Source organism: Manduca sexta, chromosome 26 (assembly GCF_014839805.1).
Source record: "Manduca sexta isolate Smith_Timp_Sample1 chromosome 26, JHU_Msex_v1.0, whole genome shotgun sequence".
Taxonomy (NCBI): domain Eukaryota; kingdom Metazoa; phylum Arthropoda; class Insecta; order Lepidoptera; family Sphingidae; genus Manduca; species Manduca sexta.
This window is the reverse complement of record NC_051140.1, coordinates 6,666,715-6,690,792: the sequence shown is the minus strand read 5'-3', so window position 1 is coordinate 6,690,792 and position 24,078 is coordinate 6,666,715. Positions and strand designations below refer to the sequence as shown.

Here is a 24,078-nt window from a genome sequence, read left to right as displayed (position 1 = left end):
ATAATATTATCCGCAAAATCCGCAATATATATATTATTCGTGTTTATGATCCGCATAACCACGAATAAATATTACCTTTATCAAAGTATTCATACACCGCCAGAATACTTCGAGAAGGAACCGATAGTGTTTTCTTTGTACAGAAAGAGAACCCCGCACATCAGCGGAAGCCGCTAAAAACCAGTATATCCGGCTCGAAGGACCAAATGTTATGTAATAGATGGTAATACATAATTTTTCTTCGGCCAACGTGCGGACTTCTCGATCCTGTGTGGTCTTATACATACATACTAATATATAATTAAATAAACTCACCCCAAATTCCTTTCTTTATGCATGTGCTCCCGGGAGCCCCTTTTGTTCCGATTTATAAATTATAATTCTCTTTGCCGACAGTAATTTTTTCTTCAACAGTCATATCATTCCTCTTTTTTTTTAATAATATTTGACAGTTTCTTTTACCCCCACCGAAAAGATTGTATATTCGAATACATACTATATATATATATTTATGTGTGTTGTGTTGTGTGTAAATTAATTTGGCCGAATCTGTCCGCGTTTCCAAATAATGAACTAATAAAAATTAAACAATGGTCGTCATTGCAGCTCCAAGAAAATTCTGTTAGCTATAGAGACGAGATTCTAAAAAGAGGTTTTCACTTTGTTTTATTAAAATCGCTTTAGTCGAAGATGCGATATTTTTGTTTGTATAGTAAAAAGTAGCTGAGCATGAGCAACAAACTCGTAATTTTAAACCTTAAGGAGAAAAGCATAAAGCGAAAGCGAGATTACACATTGCCACTTATAAAAAGATATGTTTGATAAATTTTTTACTCGCTCGAATCAGTGACCGCGCAAAGAGTGCATATATATGAAAAATTACAGGCAATCATCCGTAACGGCACCGACAACCCACGGTCCGTTCGCTCGAACCATGAGGTTTAAAATATTATTTATCGGAAATTTGATCAGTTGAACCCGAATTTTATACTTTTGCATAATTTACATGCAAGGGTCAATGGATGTACGACCTACGTCTTAATTAAGGTTGTGAAATGTTATTTTCGTTACTATCATAGATATTTCATACGATATTGGATAGCGTATAAGTTATTGGTTTATATTGTATTTTTATTTTTCCAACCACTTTCCAAGAGTTTCATTCGAATGTATTTGCTTATTTCTCTTTAAGATTATTTCTCCTTTAGTACGCATAACTCTCGAAGATGCAGATATTGGATGTGAACTTCTATATTTTAAAACAAAACTATTATTTAATGGAGAGGATAGTCATGAACTAATAAGTCATCTTTAATATACCATATGCTTGTATCAAGGACACACCACTATTTAGTCAACCAATTTTAATGCCGCAAGCTTAAATCCTGTTTCAACATCTTCAAATATTACTTACAAAAGACCTACCGTTTTTAGTCAACTGATTTTATTCTCATGGAATTTTGATAACGTACAAATTGAATTTATGCGCAATTTGTTTTCTCAAAGAATAATAATGTTTATATTCAATAAATCCTATCTTCAGGATGGTGAGGTGTTACCAAGTCAGGACACAGTGGTGCTCCCCACTCCGAGACACCACGACACATCCGTAGACGAAGATGCTACGGATCCAATGCCCACAGCAGAAACTTCAAATAAGGTAAATAGCACTTTTCAATATAACTTTAATAAATAATAATAATATCAGCTCTGTATTATATACTGTCCCACTGCTGGGCACGGGCCTTCTTTACCACTGAGAAGGATTAGGTCTTATTCCACCACGCTGGCCCAGTGCGGATTGGTAGACTTCACGCTCCCTTAAAATTCCTATAGAGAATTTCTCGGGTACGCAGGTTTCCTCAGGATTTTTGCCTTCACCGTTAAAGCAAGCGATAATTCACAAATAATACACACAACTTTTAGAAAAGTTAGAGGTGTGTGCCCTGGGGATTTGAACCTGCGGACATTCGTCTTGGCAGACCGTTCCACAACCAACCAGGCTATCGCCGCATAATATATATAAATATATGTAAAAAATTGACGCTAAATATAACTTTATTTAGCGTTTAAATCTAGCGTAATTTTTACTAAATGTTAAAGCTTGTGCTTTCGTAGTATACTAAGTAAAATTTAAATAGCTTGTGGTTTTTATTTCTCGTTATGAACTGTTTATTAGCAATTTTAAGCAAATTTGAACTTTATGAAAATTTTAGATCAATTATTTATTCTATCATTTCTATTGAAATAATTAGGTAAATAAGTTCTTATCGTTAATAATAAAAAGCAAGGGGAATTGGGAATAGTATAATATACGTGATTACGTTTTATTAAATTCTTTTGAATACAGCAAGCTGATCAAGTTGCATTGAAATTCATGTGATCTTGGAAACTATTTCATGTAATGCAGATTCTATCCGCAGTTTCTTTTATTGCTGCTGAATGTATTTTCTTACGTGTCTGTCTACTTACATAGCATCATCATCTTTACTTTACATATCAACGAATGGATCCAGCAAAAGGATAAGTGGATGCCTGTAACTGAGTACTATGATTTGAGTGTTTGTTTTTTTAGTTCTTAATGTATTACCTACTGGTGATCTAATAAAATAAGTAAAAAATTAAAACAAAGTGGTTGAGCCCTGCGTAAAATGGAACATAAATCTTCCCTTGTCAATGAAACGGGATTCGTAAAAAAAAATACCATTCGTATTTTCCTTCATAGAAATAGCTAATGATAATTGTGTATACTGCCCACAAATAACGCTCATTTCCAATTATGGCAGACCAGATGAATGAAATGATCAAATGCGGTATTTATTGGTGATCCGCACTGGTTCAATCATATGGAAATTTAGGCCGCGAGAACCAAAGTTGCCTAAGAACTTATACAATTTTTTTATTTTTAACGTTACTTCTACATTCTCGTCATTTTATTTAGTTAAAAATATTAACTAATACATTGGTTACTATTTATCACGATATTATTTTAATGTCACGCAATATTTTTTTGTTGATGTAAACAATATCGATATTATTTTTTGCCAGTAACACATTGTAAATCGTCATAAAGCTATAGATACATATCGAAAAAATGTATATTGGTGGTGTTGCTATAGAAAATTTTACTTTATTGACCAAAACATTCTAGTTCTTAATTCATTGCTTTGTCCAGGTGGCTTCAGTGAGCCAATTGTCGTTCATGGTGAGGCCGGACAGCTTCGAGCGCGGGCAGCTGCGGCTTACGTGCATCTCAAGTGTCCACTCCGTCTACAGTGAGCAGGCCGAGCTGGTTATCAACGAGGAGCGGCCGCAGATCGCCTCTGTGCTCGGCACCAGAGACGCTGCTTCAGGTATGTATTGAGATTAGGAAACTTCACATTTTATAGAAAACGATACTTTAACCACCTTTGAGCAGAGTTTTGTTTACTATGTATGAAAAGTTAGTTAATAACCGATATTATATTCAAGGGAATTATTCCTAATCGCTCCTTCAGTAAAGTGTTACTACATAAACAATTTACCAAAATTACGAATTCCGTGTTTCTTTATGTCGGTCATACCCAAATCATTTTAACCTGCGTGAAAAAATATCCCAAAACATTCCCCTCGCAAACATTCATAAAAAACAATATCCGTTACGTAATATTTTATGGACCCGAAATTTGACGGACAACAAATCCGAGCCACGGCGCCGGAAACCTTCGAGCAATTTCTACAAAATATACCAAAACCCCGAGACGTTCCCGAAGTCCGTCCGGATGGGTTGTGGATCGTAAAGAAATTTTTATTTTTCGATGTAAACACTGCCACTGAATACGTAGGAGGCAAACCAATCCCACTCTACAATTCAAATATTTGCCACGGCGGACTTACTCTGCAATTTGCTGCGAGAACTTTTATACTGAACGCGCCGGCTTCGTGGCAAATAATATCTAAATAAAACTTATTATCCTTGCACATGTTTAGTTAGCCGCTCGGGTTTCTGGGCTTTTAAGAGACCGAGTTTTTGCAAAACCTAAGAAAGTTTGCAACATGGTGACTCGTACAATACGACGAACTAAAAATTTGATGTAAAATGCGTTTAAGGAGAGGCCTAAAACGTTAGTAAAGCGTAGGTATATTATAGTTAGCACTAATCCAAACATCCATGCTTATATTACTAATATGTAAGTAACTCTGTTACGCTTTCACGGTTGAATCGCTAAAGCGATATCGATAAAATTTATGGAGATTTAGTTTGAGACCCTGGGAGACATAGCGAGAATTTTCTCATAGTTTTTTTTCATACAGGGATGCCGTGACCAAAAGTTATATTTAAAACGTTATAAATGCGAAAGTGACTCTATCTATTTGTTAAGATTTCACGGCCAAATTCTTAAACCAATTTCGATAAAATTTAGTTAGAAGCTTGAACCATAATACAAGGTGGCTGGTTTTTAATCTATAAAAGTACATAATATATACTTTTATCCCGGGAAAGTTTATAACGCAGGTGGAATCGCGAACAAATGATAGTGAGAAATAAAACTGTAACTTTTTGGCGCCTTTAATATAACTAAATATGAATAATGCAATTGCAACTCATTGAAGCACCCTCTGTACAGCTGATATTTTAACCGCATACCGACCAAGAGGGTCAGTATCTGGTTATTATCAGGAAATATTATAATGAAACCTATGGTTGGGAATATATGTTTCATTGTTTTTATCGTGGTCGAATTCGGAAATACTTATTTATAATTTAATAACAAATCGTCTTGTGTGTCAAAATTCTACCGTCGAATTTAATATGTTTGTAATACATAATAAGTATTATTTTTCTGTGCTCCTTTCTACATGATTTTATGATAAATTTTACACTCCGTGCATGCATTGTCCTTAAAAAGGGACACAAAGGTTTCCTTCACATATATTTTATAAAAAGATATCAGTTAATATCAGACTGCATCGGTAACGTAGTTGTATTACGGTTCAACTACAATGTCGTGGTCTCGGGTTCGATCCCAAGGTGGTATTGGGTCTTTCTACTAAGGATCAACCTGGAGTCTGGAATTTGTGCTCGATATGGCGATAGGCTCGTCCGTTATCACATCATGAGACGGAATAGTAATACACACAGCGGAACGTGGGTGCACCTATTACGCCTTCGCTTACCCCTTCAGAGATAAAACTCAGCGCTTGTCTATTTCATACGCCGTCATAGCTCTTATTATACTACTGACGTACATTACCGATCAATTTCGCTATTCAGCTGGACAAAAAATAAATCGTGCTATAATAGTATGTAAACCTATTTATTCTATAGCAAGGTTAAAGTACTCTTCACGAACAAAATTAATTCTAAATAACACAAAACAAAGCTTAAAACTGGAAATAAAATCCCATTAACAAAACTCATCCACAATTTTAATTTGAAAATTTAAATTCAAGAGCCTAACGCGAGACTTTACAAAACTAATTCGAAAGATTTAATTAGTGTGCAAACAAACTGCCAACTTTCTATTTCACGTTTCACTTAACGGCTAAACCGAAATTCACACAATAAAAGCCCCAATACAGTACTTCGCGCCGACTCAATAACGCGCCACCAGTAGCGAAGTGGCATTCATTCAGCATAAAACATCGATATTGCCGAGCGTACCGCATATAAAATATCGACTTTCGTACAGATAGTTTTCATAGGGCTGCCACTTTCTTTGTATATGATTTTTAGAGTGTATGAAAAGTGTTTATAACTTTCCAATATGTATAGATAGGCAATTCAAAAATATTTTTTTGTGTACTGACGTATCTGTGTATCATATTTGAAGAAAAATGTTGTAGCCCTTTCATTTTTCCCCGCATGCAGAAGTGTAAAATTTGGCATAATTAATGTTTATAAAGAGGAGTGCAGAAAATTAAAATTTGTGTATTGTCCAGTCGCCGAATCTCAACCACTGCACTATCACTAGTGTTAATAAATATATATCTACATTCCCAATAGACTAAAAAATAAAAGAGACGTAAAGATAGTGGAATATTTTAAAAATACAATACGTAGGTTATAATATTAACTTTTAACCTGTAACATAATATTTCACGCAAAATGTCGCGTATAAACATTTTCACATAAATAATATCCATAAAATTAATTATTTTAATAATTTTGAGCCGAATCCCTGCCAACCCTACAAAGAGGCGCGTATCGACAAATCCCCGTACACGGGGGCAATCACTCAAATATTTGCTACTGTTGGCTCGGTATCAGGCCTGTATACACTCGGCATATTCCGGCCCACTAAGCAAAGGTAATGTTTAGTGCTATTGTTTGTCGATATGTTGCATTCAGCCAGCAGCGGCGCGGATTATTGCCAAAATTTTAATGGATAATGACTAGCATAAAATTCTTGCTTGCTTACAAATATAGCCTCATTGGTGTTGTAGTATATTATAGAATCTATAAGGATTGTGGTGTCGGAGGTTCTGAGTGCCATTCTTAAGTCAAACCTCACTTATTTTGCTTGATAAGAAATTTCGAAGTTTGACTTTATCTACCTGAGATAAAAACAAACAGAAGACAGTTTGTTAAAACGAATCTATGTTACTTATTCTACGTATGTGAGGAGTGTTACGCCTAGCACACGCTGGAATAGCGGGAAACGCAGTTAAAAAAAAAGATCTATGATTGAAATAGTTGTGAGAAAAACTGAATTTTCAGTCATTCTTTTTATGGTTCATAACAAACATCAAAGATCACGAACCAATGCATGTGCCGCTAGAATACTAAAAGTTAAAGATTCCAAAAAACAGTTTCCTTACATCTCGCTGACGCATAATTTCATTGGAAACACTAACTTCAGCAATTATGTACAAAAATAAATACTTACTCCGTTGACTCAGCGACCCAAAGTGAATCTTGGACTCCGAATCAAGAGTACTCCAACTGATCCTGTACTGGGACACCTCTCGCCAGTTACTTGTTAAAAATAATAAATAGTATTACGTTATACATACTTATGATATTGTCAATAGAATCTACAACAGTAAGTACTTTTTCGTGTGAAATTAAAGCGTACTTATAGAATAACGTTCAACGTACTGTAAAAATGAGGCGAATACCTAGAATTACGGATCTTGAGAATCATATCTTAGAATATATTCTTGGTAAATTTGGGCAGTTATGTATTCTCAGAAGGTATTAGGATGTTTGGATGCTTGATAGCGATTTATTGGGTGATTGTTAGTCGACACATAAATCATTCAGTGAAAGATAGAAAAAAAGGGTTATTATCAATCTCGGTACTTCGCTCCCGTAGGATTTTTACTCCACAAAAATACCATAATACGAGCCGAGCAGTGAAACAAAATCAATTATAATAAACTAGTAAATGTATTAAAATAGAAGGAGTCCATAACACAAACATAATACTTAATTAAATTACTCAAATTCAAAATAAAATTTACCGTCACATTTTCCCAATTTCATTATCTAGTTCGTGTTTACGAAATCTGAAGTTCAAGCATAAGTTTACCAGCAATCCGCAATAATCGATACTCAATACTCGACGACAGACTTGTGCGAATTAAATTTTCAGCTGTCAATAAGTTTCATTTTTGAATGGCGTGCCAAATCGAAACAAGATCAACAGATACGAACAGTATCGTTTTATTTTTGATACCTCAATTTGTGTAGATAATCGCAGCATTGTAACAAATTTCAAGATAGGGATGGGATTGTTATTATCGAAATAGTTTTTACATTAAAGTGATATTTATTTATTAAAACGTTTGTATATAAATGGACTTAATGCCATAGATATTATTTCCTATAAGTCTGTCTTTAGTCAGAAATTTAGCTGAAGCTATTTTATTACTTGTTCTATAAAATATTTTGTGGATTGTAGATTAAACATTAAAAACTTACTCATACCGACTTGAATTATTAATTCTATTTTCATCTCTGACAAGGGCCTGTTTTTATTTATAAACTATTTTCTTTACATTTATACATCATATCCATATTTGAGAAATTAGGGAGACACTATCTATTTGTACATTATTTTTTATCAGATTTCCCTAAAAATATGGATTCTATTTTATCCTTGTAACACTGAATGTTTCATAGCGGCCTTGGTCACCTGTCACTGATGTTCGGGCTATAGGTATTATACATAATAAAAAAAACGAAGTCCTTAACTCTTGGTCCTTTGTTACTCATACAAAATTTACAATAACACTATTTAATCAATAAGTATCAAATTAGAATCACTTTATATTCCGATTCAGTGAAATATATAAAATAACCTAATCGTTCGTCATTCGAATGCTTATCGTGTAGTAATACCAGCATCGATAATCACACCGAGCCAATGTCACAATATCTATTTCGTCTAGACGTTGGAAAATGTATTTGAATAAACACAGTTCAAATAAGTAAGGATTATTACTATTAAAGTACATGCACCGATGAATGCAAATCTGATTCTATAAATGAAACATTCATAAAAGTCATTCGACTTAATAGAATTTGTTTTATATAATTAAGTTTATTTGAAATCAAACATTGGAGATTTATTTCAATGAATGCATTTGAAATGGAATTAGTCAATCGAACTTCGATTTACCTTTACGTAAACCGTTTTTTATAAGTTATCCTTTAGTTTTGTACTAAAAAAGTAACTTTGCAACTTCCATCTTGTTGATTGTGTTTTATTTTATTTATAAAATAAAATGGAATTATTTATTTGAACACGCATAATGTTATACTTAATTCCGATTCCGTCAATTTCACCTCTACTACCAGTTCGAAAAGCTGTTCTCACCAGAGAAAAACGGGCAAGTAAGTGGTGTTGCTCTTTTCAAAATCAGTTATCATATTATATAGTCTTAGTCTCTGTTGAGCATTTATATGACTTAGTTATTATAGTTTCCAATCCCGTATCTTCTTAAGACGGCAATCATATCTCCTTTAGCTTTGTGCGTGTTTCTGATGTCATCATCATCATCATTCTGGTGAAATATACATCAAGCTCGAATAAAACGAGGCAAAATGGAAGCTATGGAACCATAAGCAACGTTTTGAGGAATCCATTTTTAAGTACAAATAACAACAAATCCAGTTTCCCTTACCGTTTCGTTTACTTTTTGGTATTATTAAAACTCCTCAAAGCGAGTTTTAAGTCATGACCAACTCAGCACTTACGAGCACATCACGTTTTTATGTCCGAAAAGGTAGAGATGCGACTAAGGCATCTATTTTTCGTCTGTGTGTTCCATCTCATGATGTGATAGCGAAAGAAAGAAATATTTATTCATACAATATATTATCATTCGTGCATTTATGGTTTTTTTATGGACGAGCCTTAGTGGGCATAAAGTCCAGACTCCGGGCTGATATCAGTAAAAAAATCAGTATCACTTTGCCCACCTTGGGATTCGAACCCAAGACTTCAGAGCGGTGTCGTACCGCGCACGCCATACAACTAAACCATCGAAGCATGCACGAGCATTATACATTATATTTAATCTGTTAGCTTTTATAAAGTTGTCGGTTGCCATCGAATGCAGCATTACATCAACTTCGTCTTGTTGGCTGGTGTTGTGTAGAAACTAATTAAATTGTTTAGCTGCTCGCAATAGTTGGCAGACTGTGGGGCTTAAGGCTCTCGCTGCTTCAACTAGCCGTATATTAGCCTTATTTGTTACATGAACATTCTGCGAGGTTTTTAAGGTTCAAATTCCGTTGAAACATTTTCTAGATTAAGGCGTACGGATAACGTTGGCCGTTCGTGTAACTAAGTCAAATCTATTCTACGATATCCTTGAGAAAGTGTAATGTGGTGTAACATTGATTTAAGAATAGGAATTGTATAATTAATTGGCGCTATTTTTATAAAATATGTGACGTCAAAATCATATGTCGCATTGCACAGCTTTATAATTATAGAAGATAAAACAAAGAAAATGTTCTTCGCGAAAATTAGTTATAAAGCCTCGTTTATTTAATACATTATTCAATGGTTTTCCTTTAGAGAAGTGGTGGGCGAACTTTTTCAACGATGAGCCAAAAAATTCTGGGCTATACTTTTTCAAAGTTGTTTATTACATTATGACATAAAAAAATACGTACTTGAATAGTTAGATAGTTGTTAATGGGCCGCATAAAGTCTGTGGTGGGCCGAAATTGACCAGGTGCCGTAGGTTTCTCCTAGCAGGCACGATTCTGTAGCGAAGCGGTGAAAAGAATAAAGAAAAAAATAAAAGTTAATCCCAAAATGGCCATCACTTCTCTTCATCTGACCAATGTTACACGATAATTAGTTGCTCAGAAAAATATTCGTAACACCGTGAAAATTAAAAAATAAATTTCAAAACAAAGTTCACGCTCAAAGTGAGTGCAAAAACGTGTAAAGTAATGAATTAATTACGCCAAATTCGCGATAAAATGTTCACGAAGTAAAAAAAAAAACGAAAACAATAATTAAATATTCATTACGAGGAATTACAGCGTTTTCTTTCCCTTCGAGGAAAAAATTCGAGACGCCCTTAGCCGACGATTTTTTATTTAAATAGGTCGTATTGTACACTCAGGTGATTATCGATGTCGATAAAAATCGTGCATAATATTGTAGAAAATATGTTACTTAAAGTTTTTACTTAAAATAAGAAATAATAAATATTTTATTTAATTACAAACAACAAAAAAATGTAAAATAAAAGGTATAAATCTGTTGAATATATAAAAAATGCTATTATAAATAAGACTTTTAAAAATGGATTTCATTTTCGATAAAAGTTGGTACAATGAACAACCTACAACAGGGAATATGCTTATAGTCCCTGTATGCATGCTTATGCACACAACGAGAAATGTGACAAAATTGCATAACGGAATGTAGTTGAGCCGTTACTATTTTTTACTATAATAATAACTTTTTACTAACTAAACCAATACACACAGACACATAAATTGGAATTATTTATCAATCGCCTAACAATACTATAATCTGATTCTTGAGACGGTTATCGATACTTCGTCCCATCACTAGGCATCTACGTGCCCATTAACGCTATTAGGCTAATGATTCGGGCGCAACAACCCCTAATTACAAAACAAAGCTTTTTAATAAAGATATTTCTTATTTAAACCGCCGAGACTTTCAACCTCCTAACGTTTTATTTAGAAATATAATTACTGGCCGTGTCAACTGGACTAATCTTTTAAGTTTTAATTAAAAAAAAATATTTAGAAATATAATTACTGGCCGTGTCAACTGGACTAATCTTTTAAGTTTTTTTAAAAAAAAAAATTAAAAAAAATATACTTTATTCATCACGTAGGCGAACATAGTTGCACTTATGATAAGTCAAGTTACATGAGAATATTTAATTATTACTTAATTAAATTAGCTTATATAAACAATTTATATTGAAAATAAAATAAATGAAAAATATAGTAAATAAACAAGCCAGCTCGGGCTGGCAGGAAAGAAGAATTATTAATATAGAATCTACAACGATGGAACATGAATTTTAGTAGCTAGCGAGATAGTTTCTTCCGTCATATATTCGATGGTTTAAGATCATTATGGCCTCTTTTACTAATTCTGAATAAATACTTCTAGTCACATTAATGTATGACACATGCCTTGTTATCATAGCAATGCTCCGTCCTTAGATAAAAAACGTCTATGAATAAGGGGGTTAATAAATAATTTTTGAACTAAGAAACGCTACATTATGAAATAAGTTATAGATAATAAAATGATAATCCTACATACACAAAAAAAAAATGGAATACCAAATAATACTTTGTAATTCAAGGTGTTAGTTGGTGTTTCTACTGTTTATGGGCGGTCGTATCGCTTAACATCAGGCGAACAGCAAGCTCGTCTTCTCATTCAAAACAAGTAAAAAAAAATTAAGAAATATCACGAAATAAAATTCTCCTTCTATTTTGCAATGAAAATGTACTCTCTTATAACTAATCGCTGTATATGTAAAAGCCAAGGCGATGAATCAAAGTCGCTAAACGGAGCAAAACCTCCACTCCAGGATAGGCTCCCACTAAACCCTAAAAATGATTTAGGAGCCATTAAAACTTTACATGTAACAACCCGTTTTTACTTGCGCGAGACGCAGATCCGCGAAAATTAAAAAAAACAATCGTCCCAGCCATATATAATACAGACAATAGTTCCGTATAATATATGGCGGTATTACAATACGCGCCGACATTCGCGTGCATGTTAAATTGTTCGGTTTGTTTGTACGATGAATTTGTTTTAGCTCCAATACTTGTGTTGATGTTTGCCCAATTCATGTGGCAAGTGACCGTGTTTATAATTTGGCATTTGGGTTGCCATTTCATAGTTTGATGCAGTTTTCTTTCATGTAATCGCTTTTTGCGAGCCATATCTCGATTATGCGCTCATCTATCACGCATTGTAGCCCACTTTTTTTGAGCTCATAAAAAAATAATATTCAAACCACTAGAAGTAAGATATTCCGCGAATCGAAAAAAAAAATTACACAGAAATGTACATATTTCGGCCTTTTCTAGCAATCTTTTTATCTAGGACTGACGAGAAATGATTACCACTCGACAATCTTCATAATTATGCCGGCCTGTTGGAAACGGATATACACAGGCCGATATCGGAATCCGAGACACTTACATGCGCCATATTGGCAGGTTTTAACTCCTTGTGTACGGTGGTGGCTATCCGGGCGGATATAAAATATATCCTACCAGCGGTTTTTCATTATGTAACTGTGTTTCAAGTATTTATTTATTTATAAATACATTTCTGTTTATTGGGACAGAAACCTGTAAGCTGCGTTGTTAGCTGCACTTACTTTATGCTAACTTTATAGCTGCTTTGGAAGACTACTTCGAGTGATAAGTTTGCGACAACTGTACTTAAGGGCCAGCGTAAACGTCACGCCATTTTGTAGCTTGCGTTATAAACTGATCACGAAAATACAAAACCTAAGTATATATATTTTTTTGTATTATTGTGGCAATTTTATCGCCATTGTACTTATAATACGGTGGGTGCCTTTAATGGTCATTAATAACTAAATATTCGGATTCATATTTTTTACTATATTTAGTTCCATTAAATGTAGAATTATTGTATGGGAAATCCTGATGGGTAAGTACTCCTAAACGTCTCACAATCCTACATCAAATATTTATAAAACAAAAATCTCACTGTAAATTCAGTATTTAAAATTAAAATACCTATTTAAATATTGTATTTTAATACGCATGAGTTGATTTACCTACATTAAAATCCTGCAATTCACCAATACGTGTGCGAATAAAATTACAATATCCACCAATCATCCTCTATAATAAATGTCATCGACATATCGATATTCACATGAATTGTGTGGAACATAACTTATCGGTAAACATATCGATACAAATTTAATAACAGTTAACGTCGAATTGCAAATCGTAAGTTTCACAACACATTCACGCCTTTTATGCTCGAAAGGGTAGGCAGAGGCGCAACCAGTGCACCCACTGTCTACCGTGTGTATTTCGATGCATGATGTGGTAGGGAGCGAGTCTATCACTGATATTGAGTATGAAAACCTAATATCACTGTGCCCGTCCCGAAAATCGAACCCAAGACTCAGTACTATTGTCGTACCATAATACAATTGGTAATGTATGGCGATAGGATCCCCCCTTGTCCCACCATAAGACGAAACACAAATATTAATAAATGGGTTCCCAGGTATATACCTCTGCCTACCCTTTCGAGTATGAAATTAATAATAATAATAGTAATATCAGCCCTGTATTATATACTTGCCCACTACTGAGCACGAGCCTCCTCTACTACTGAGAGGGATTAGGCCTTAGTCCACCGCGCTGGCCTAGTGCGGATTGGTAGACTTCACACACCTTCGAAATTCCTATAGAGAACTTCTCAGATGTACAGGTTTCCTCACGATCTTTTCCTTCACCGTTAAAGCGAACGATAAATTCACAAAGAATACACACATGGGTATGAAATTATGTTCTTTTAATTATAGTTGTTTGCTAACATAAGAGCAACTTTACAATAACCGTGCAACGTACATGGACATGAAGCGTAAATTTGCACGAGACCGCTATTTCATGACGCGACATCGAAATATCGAATGCAAACGAGCCGGGAAGCGGTTCATTATCGTCAACATCGGAAATTAATTCTCTGAGGGGCACTTCGCATGTTAGTTAAACTATTTTACATGTGATTGTGTTGGCAGACGTGTTGACTGGTATTGCTTTTGAATGGTCTTGTGTGGGTTTATGTTGTGAATTTATTTGTGTAGGTAGACAGATAAAATAAAACGATTATCTGACGAGAAAAATGCTTATTGCGCGGGCGCTCGGTTTTTGTCCAAATTGTATTTTCAAGATGCTTATGAAAGTGTTTTGCGGCGACTCTACAATGGATCTTCTTGGCCCACTTTTTTTATATCTAATAATTAAAAAGGTTTATTAGGGCTTATGCATTTACATATATGATGCTCGAATTGAAGTATTATGTTCAATTTTTGAAACTTATTTACGGTAGTTTGCGTTCTCCGTTATTAACGTTAAGTAAAAAAATGTGTTCAAAACAAAATATAAACATAGTTGAACATAGAACCTCCTCCTTTACTTAATTGTTTATTAAAAATATACAATTCATAGGTGTAGTAAATATGGTTGAAACATGAAACAAAAGTTAGGATGCGTCGTTGACGGACCACTTTGTGCGTGTCTACCTAAATCAATCAATGACACTGGAAACGCTACATCAAAGGAGCCCGTGGAAATAGGAATCGTGGTAAGTGTACCGAGGTTCCCCGAAAAGGTCCAAACGGGGGCCCGGTACTGTTACTTTTTGTTATCTGTGAATTCATACTCTTATAAAATTATATTTTTAAAATGCGTTTTTGTGTTTGAAAGGTTTTTCAAACCGACTCGCGAGGCGAGCAAGCCACTTGCTCCTAGCTTTGCTGGAGGATATATTTTATATCCGCTCGGATGACGACCTCTGTATACAAAGTGTTATAACCTCTATAGTAATCCACGTAAGTGTGTCGGTTCCGGGATCAGCCTATGTATATCAGATAATAGGCCGGCATAATTATGTCGACTGCTATGGGATTATCATCTCTCGTCAGTTGACATTCTATTGCACCCCACTTCACTAATCATTAGGTTCAGTGAGGTCACTTGGCCGTGCACATATAAAAAATAGAACTTGCGTGATAGCCATCACGACATATATACAGTAGTCCATAATATAAATAATATATGATACTAGCTGACCTGACAGACGTTGTCCCGTCTTAACTATGAATCTGCAGTGCGCTTCTGTCAATCGCTGACAGTTATTTCAAACAATTGACAGATATATAAAATTAATATTTTCGTTAAGATTTTTTAATTTTTTTAATTTTCCGCGCAATTTTTTGAATTTTTTCTTTCATAAGAACCTTCTTCTGACAATAACAAACAAATAACAACAAAAAATGTGAAATCGGTCCAGCCGTTCACGCGTGATGGCGTGACCAAGGGAAATAAGGATTCATTTTTATATATATATAGATTAATAACCCCAACTAATGATATGTCGATATGTATTCGCCTACCCAAGCCTTCGCAATAGACGAACATATAAAAAATGCGAATTCAAATAAAAATGCGAGTGTCACAGCGGGCTATTTGTCACGTAATCTTATCTCGCTGAAGGCAAGTCAACTGACAGTGGTAGGGGATTGCGGGAGACACGTGAATGACAAATTTTAACACTATCTACGCTGACAGCACGATGGATCGTCGATCTTCTGGCATCGGTGTTTTATGGATCGCGTTTGTGTATACTGGATTCGCTGGTATATTATGTCAGGGTGGCTGTAGTGTGGTGGAATAGATTTGTATTGTCAGGGTGACAGTGGTGAAGGGTGACATGTTCCGAAAGGATACAACATAATTTAGGTACTAATATGCGTTAATGCGGTTTACAATTTTTTATAATGATAATTAGATTTTAAATTTGCGAAAGGGATGCCGACAAGAATCGAGTATAAGGACCACAGGGTGGGACAGTTAATTGTATTTCTTTTATTTTGAGAGGTAATAAAGTATTCAATAGTGTAAGAGTTGTTGTAAAATGCATATATAATGTTAAAAACGTAATCCAATAAATAAAATGACAAAAACGATTCAATACTTCATAATGTTTTTACTTTGGCAAGTCTTGTCAAAGCAAAAGCACGTTTAAACAAGAAATAATCAGTTGAATACGTAAATTCCCAATCTTGTAGCGTATTCGGCGTCAATGCGATCTAATGCAATTTTGTAATTAGCTCGTGTTTACTAACATATCCAATAAGTAAACAAAACCGACACACAATTACGCCTTTACCCCCGCAGGGGTAGGCAGAGGTGCAACCAGATCATCTACTTCTTGTGTGTGTGTTGCCCCACGATGTGATAGGGGCGAACCAATATCCGTATCAGCCAAAAAATCCAAGCTTTAGACTGAGCTGAAAAACCCTATAAGTATCACTTTGACCGACCCAGGATTCGAATACAGGACCACAGGGCAGTGTCAGTGCACATCATCGAGGCATTTTTTCCATACCAGGTACCAAAAATGTTGATAAAATATTTTGAGCAGATCATTTTAAGTCGATTGAGTTATCCATACAGTTTCATACAGAATAAACGATCAGCGAAATTAATATTCGTATTTTAACGAAAAATTTAATTTGTTTAAAATTGAACACACTCATAATACCTTCAATTTATAACGAAATAAATTTCGTAAATATCGATATATTTATTTTCATAAAATCCACAAACAGGAATATTCCCCTTTACAAAATAAAAATCAGTTATGGGAATAAAAAAGTTTGAAACTTCTGCAAAAAGTGCAAATAAAAATATTGCTTTATATTTATATGACTTATATAGGTTTCAAATATTATTTCAGTTAAAGTTTCAACAAAAAATCCATATTTAAGTTATAAATAACGGGTTTAAACTTATGATTATATGTATACCTACTAAGTACATGTATAAATAACGTATAGTTCTTGGATCACAGTATGTTTAACAAACTCCAATTGCACTCACTGTTCCTTTTAGTGAGACGGTATCGGCTCTCAGACGGAGATGAGACGGTATTCCGTGACATACCTGGGGAGAGATAGGGCACAAGACCAACGGCTTTACGTGCTATCCGAGGCACGTGGGTATCACACTCAACTTCTCAACTCCGAGCTACGATTGAGTAATTTTTAAGATTTTTTCTCACTTATTTTTGGTCCGACCTGGGATTCCTTGAACCTGTACATCAGCATGGTAGTCGTACGCGTACGGATTAGAACTTCTATAATATATAACAACATATTATAGCTAGCTAATTTAATATGTTATTAAATAATTAAATAAATGCTTCGATTTGTACCAACGTTTTTAAAGTTGCAGTAATCCCTACATGTCCCTACCGCTCTACCTACAAAAAAAAACACGCTGTATAAATTCCATCTTGCATTACTAACACACCGATTTGTTCCAATTTTTACGACAAAGAAGGATAAAACTCACGAATGAAAGCGCGCACGATGTTACTAACTTAGACAGAACGATTCGACATAAACTCGAATACCGATTTTCATCGATTCAAGTTGGTAGATGTCATAAGAGACGAAACGTCGTAAGCGTTGGGTAATACATCAAAAATAAATAAATGTCAAAATTTTGAATCAAATCACACAATTATTAGGAGAAAACGGCATTTCTTATTTACATTTAGCTGAACCCTAAAATAGTCTGTTGACAATTGCCCAAAGACGTTACTTGAATAAAAATCACTACATTTGTCACAGCATAAGAATTGGAATTAGACAAATTCGCCCGTTAAATTAAGGCCATTCAAGATGGGGAGCGGAATTCGATTTGGGGTAAATCTCCCGCCCTGCTGGGGAAATGGAGAGTTTTCCTGAACCGCGCTCCGCGATCTTAAGCGATGCCCCGGCTCGCACGTGATTGGATAAAATAGAAAGTGTATTTACTTCTAATTTGATTTTAAATTGGATACAAATGGATGGTGAATTTTTTCCAACTTAATCCTCCAAAAAATTGCCGTTTTGGCTAAATTATTCGGCTTAACGGCTCGAGACGTGGAAAATTAAATCGATTAATCGAATAATTCGAATAGACCTGCGCTTTGCTTCGCTGTAGTCGTTAAATGTATCGTGAAAATGTGACCTACAAAATCGATTATACTGTAATGAACTTGTCGGCTTTTAATTTAGTGGTTATGCTTAAAAAAATATGGTTTCATTATTGATTTGCAATAAATATTTTTAAAGGGATTAAATGTAATCTTGCTATACTAGGAATACATATGTATAAATGGCTGATGTTCGATACGAATCATGCCAATGTTATATTTTTTTATATTATACTTAAAAAATATAACATTTGCAAGCATATTTATATATTTATATTTTACTAATAAATAAATATATCATATTTACATCGAGAGTACTAAAGTATATTTAGAAGTTGCGTAAAATATTATCACGCGCATATCACACGGTAACAATGTACTCATTAATTATATATGTTACAAATTATAATTATATTTACATACGTAATTCGTATACCTCCTGGCAGCCTCAAAGCTTACGATAAACCGTATTAATACCGTTTGAGGTGATTTGGTCACGTTTTTAAATCATTGTCTTCACATAAATGTCCTTGGGACGCGCGAGTAGTAAAACCTAGATACGAATATAGATCGTATGACTATGTAATAAGAACACTAAAAAGGAAAGGAAGATATGTCAGAAGGGGCTATCATACCTAATCTATTGTAATTACTGTAGAAAAATTAATTATTAGGCAGCGATATATATGTCCTGCCTACTAGATCTGGCGTTCCGTACACTTATTATGTTCGACTCAACTGTACTGCAATCCGTACACCTGACTTTAGTATGATTACAACATTGACAATGTGTGGTTATGTACGGAATGGCACTTACAATATATAACTCGAGTCTAAGTGTAAACCTGGATGTGAATAAAAAATATTAGTCAAATTAGTAAAATTATTTGTTGTTCAAGTCAATAAATAGGTTATTACAGTGTCGTTTTGGTTGCCATTTTAGTTCAAATTTTGAACAAATAGTTTAAATAGATGTTCGTGTCTATAGAATATACGTCAATGTTATTAGGTATTTCAATATAGTATGTACTTAACTTATACATTTTAAGAGTTAATTACTAAGTTAACCTGACAAGACTGCCTCGGTGGCGTAGTTGTATTGCATGTCCGGTACAATAGCGCTCTGAGGTCCTGGGTTCGAATCCCGGGTCGGGCAAAGTGATATTTGGGTTTTTCTGCTCAGTATCAGCCCGGAGTCTGGAATTTGTGCCCGATGTGGCGATAGGCTCGCTCCCTATCACATCATGGGACGGAACATACTTGGCGAAAAGTGGGTGCCCTAGTTGCGCCTCTGGGTATGCTTCGGGTATAAAATGCGTGATGTTATGTATGTATGTAATTACTAAGTTAAAGTTATATGCTGGTTTACGTAATGTTACGACCACCTACTAATTCAAAATAATTGCGGTGTTTACAGTGGCGTATTAAAAGGAGGACGGCAAGGGCGGTCTAACCCCGCTGACACTCGATGAGGGTGACCTATTTCTTTTAAAATATTTTAATATCCAATATTCCCACACTGAGGTACAACTTTTATTTGTTAATTATGTTATGTCGCAAGTAAGTATAGAACTATGATAGACGGTCGTATGCCGCCCTAATCGAAGTTATTTATGTAGAGTAAATACTAACCCCCTTATTCATAAACTTTTTTTATCTAAGGACGAAGTAAAGCTGTGATAACAAGCTTGTTTCTCAGTGCTCAACGGCACTGAGAAACAGACATAGGGCCGTTGTGATTGGCTATTATTGTTGTATCTCAATATTAGCCAATCACAACGGCCCTATGTCTACGCACTGAGAAGACTGCCATGCCGTCAGCACTGAGAAACAGACTTGTTATCACAGCTTTACTCGGTCGTTAGATAAAAAACGTCTATGAATAAGGGGGTTAGTATTGTCGTTAATTAACAAATATTTAACGTACTTATTGAAATATATTTTATGAAATTAAAATATATTGACATTTATTTTTTTCTAGTTTTATATTATTATTGTGACACTCATTGAGGTTCGCTTTGAGTATTATCCCCACTGACTATACCAATAGCGGTTACACTGTCCTAAACAAAACTGAATGGATATGACTTATATCATCTTTATCGTTAAGAAAAAAAAATTAAGATCAAATAATTATGCACCCATGTATAGAATCATGTTAGTGTACGTAACACGAAAAGTGTTGAAGATTTATTTATGTGTGCGTTCATATCGACACAATATGGTTAGAGTTGTTAAGTTTTGTATTGTAATTTCAATGTAGTAGTGACATTGAACATGACAGAATTTTTGTTACTCTTCATAGGTAAATGGCACGTACATACTAGATGGTCTAAGTACATTATAGTACAAAAACATCAGCCGTGCTAGTTCACGTAGTTCAACTGTTTTCATTCACTTAACAGGGAAAAGACACAATTTTTTTTTCAAATTAAAACCGAATTCGCCGTCTCATTAGCGCATGTAAGAAGTTGTCGCAACATCGGTGCATAATTGCGAGTCATACAGCCGTTCCTATTCAGGACTGCCGTCCCGTTGTGCCTGTAAGCGGGAACTAGTACGCACACTCTCGTGACTTTTTAATTCAATACATTTTTTTATTCTGCGCATTCCCCGTTCGTTTACTTTGCTAATTAGCGCGAGTTGCGAGTGCCGTTAATTTGCTTGTTTTGTGTGTGTCAATAAATTTATAATTAAGTTTGTTTTGTAAGTTCGCGTCTCTCTCGATAACGCGTTGACCGTGAAGTGTGAGTGTTTGAACTAATTATACGCGAGCTTCGTCGATATTATAATTTAATTATAATTGGATGTAGACTTTATACAATATGGCAAGGACGTGTTGTCTCGGCCATAAACATAGCAAACAATTTGTGATTGGGATTTTCATGTAGCTGAGATATTTTGGTCAAAATGTATTCATTATTCTGTAGCGACTGCCTCGGTAGATAAGTTTTATTGCGGGCGCTGTACGACAACAGCTCAGAGGCCTTGGGTTGGAATCTCGGGTCGGGAAATGACATTGGGTTTTTCTGCTCAGTATCAGCCCGGGGTCTGAAATTTGTGCTCGATATGGCAATAAGCTCGCCCCCCATCATATTGTGGGATATAACCCACAAGGCAGGTGCTTCACTCGCACCTTTAACCTACCCCGTCGGGAATAAAATGCGTGATAAGTTATTCTTGTTTCTTTATGTTCACTATGGAGAAATTAACAAAATAATTTAGTTAGTGTTCCTCTTTCTGGTACTGCAGCAAGAAACTGAATGAGGGTACCCATTGTTGGCGCAATAGGTATAATTTATTTTTCTAGTTTTATGTTTTTGTTCTTGTATTCTTAGTATGTGCACGTTATACTGTTCGTGTGCAATAATAAATTGTTCTTTCTTTCTTCTTCTTTCTTTCTTTCTTTATTTAATAACGTTTATATATTTAAAATATATATAATCACTTATTTTAAATTGTCATACAATATTTTGTCTGTAATTGCAACTTACAAGTGATCAAGAAATGTGTGTCGGTTGGCAAGTGGTAGTCGTTAAGACATATCAAACATATGGTTCAGTCAAAAAATCTGGCAATCGAGGAGGAACTACTCGAAAATAGTTCACGACCGGCAGTGCGCCAGCTTAATGAATTATCGCCCAAACAAGTTAAAGTGAGACTGGAGGCACGAGCTCGTAGTTAGGACTTCGAACATAATTAATTTCTTTGATACGTATCCGTGCGAGTCGTTGACAAATTTACTTAAAAAAATGTCAATGATACAATCAAACAGTAAAAATGATTATTTTTTTTATTCACTAGGTCATGCTCGTGACTTCACTCGCGTGGAACGCCTTTCATGGCACCGTTCGAATGACGCAAGCGCCCTTTAAAAATCCATTATTGTTTCCCTGGGTTCGAATTATCGGTATGCAAAGTAACATATCTGTTAATTCACGAAACGGTCGACGCATATACATTATTCATCTAAAACCTATCAGCTGTTTCTGCGTTTTTTTTAACAAACATGCAAACATCTAAACATATTCTCAATCTTTCGTATTTATGATATTATAATAATAAATTAGACAACATAAAATTACTATTCGATGGTGGTAGCTACTTAGTAGGTCATACATAACCAGGAATTTGACCAAGAATGTAATCAACAAGCAAAAATATTGACACGATATTTTTGTATGTACACAATCTGTTGCTCGCGGCTCCGCCCAAAGAAAAATTGTTTGTCGGAATAAATTCCCACCGGAAGCGTGTATTTTCCGGGACATGAAACATCGTAATTATAACTTGGACTAAGAATTAGCTTGTCTTCTAACTTTTATACAAATCTAATCACGGGTTAATGCATGATTCGATTGAAAATGATATACATACATACATACTAGTAGAAGTATAATAAAAAAAATATATAGTAAATAAAAGAAAAACAAATTTAATAATAATAATTTCGAGTTCGAACACAATTTATATTCGAATAAACTTAAAACTACATCTATCGAAGCAGAACTCCACTCAAAAGAACCTGAAAGATATGAAAGACATGTATTTAAAGTTACTCCGTAACTGCGCGCTAAAAGAAGTAAAGGGGCACATTTAAATACAGCTTGATGCAGCACTCAGTACGAGTCCTCTCAGGTATTGCGATAGACACTGTAGTTTGAATCCTAGATAAAACACACTTATATATGTTAGTACCTACGTGAAGAAAAACCTTTATGCACACTGTGAGCGGAAGAGTCTGGGGTTTGACATGAGAAAATTATATATTGTTTTATATATTTTTTAATAAACGATCTTGATCGATTTTTGTATCTATCTCAAACATGGATCAATCAGAACAAAGCTTTTTATTCTTGTATTTTCATTCATTCTCGACATCTGATTGAAGATTTTGATTGGGATTGTCTATTAAAATGGTTGTTAGAGGAGTGCAGAAAAATGAAATAAAAAATATTAAATTCGACCGTGGAATTCCGACCAGCACTTAAAATAATTGTGGTAGTTTAATGAATTTTCAATAATTAGAAATTGAGAATTAAATATTTACTGATCATAAGAGGATATAAAATCTTTCTAGCCCACATTTTTCTTTTATTTATCTATCCTAAAATTCAGTTTCTAGGATCATATTTAACAATTCTTAAATAACTACCAACAAATAATAGACTATAATACTTCAATAGTCAACTTAACGCACTTAACGCCCTATCAACAATATCAACTTCTATCATAACTCATCCAAAATTCAACAAACCCTAGACTCGGACACCAATTTACAGCGCGTTAATAAAACTAAAACGCCTGAATATTTAATTAAAACATTTCGCAAAAGATAGACATCGCGTGGCACACACAAAAACAGTTCCAAACCGCATTAAATCCATTTTGAAGTACATCCGAGACAGTTGGACGTATTCCAGCGTATCTCATTTCTGTGGACTCCTAGAGGGGGCATGAATTAAATACAAACATAAACATGCCGACACGCCGGGCCGACAGGCATTCTGCACGAAAAACTTCCTTAATAGCTTCCCCACTCAACAGTTTACGTTAAAAACTAGCTCATTCCGGTGTGAATAATGAGCTCTTATCGTTTCGTGTTGTCTATCGATTTTGCTTGACATTTTGTAGTTGAGTGATTATATGGTGATTTTTAAAGTGATGATAAAGTGCTAAAAGCTTTTGATTACTGTAAATTATAGAGACTTTACTATGTAAGCTTAGAACTAAAAAAAATAAAACTACCATTCATACCTTACATGTGGGTCTCCAAATCGGTAAGCAGAATTTCGGCTCATGCCCCTACTGTTCGCTTGACTTATTTCCGTTCTAGCGTTGTAGGCGCTTAGTCGCGGAA

The 24,078-nt window shown here is 34.7% G+C and overlaps 1 protein-coding gene across 1 annotated transcript in view; it reads left to right on the top strand.

Annotated features, from left to right (window-relative positions):
- The window catches only part of LOC115450193, a gene marked incomplete in the record, with an annotated part of 177,766 nt that overhangs the window by 136,202 nt on the left and 17,486 nt on the right, over positions 1-24,078 (top strand). Inside the window, 2 exon segments of the mRNA XM_037443107.1 lie at positions 1,544-1,660; positions 3,176-3,353. Coding sequence (XP_037299004.1) covers positions 1,544-1,660; positions 3,176-3,353 — 295 coding nt within the window.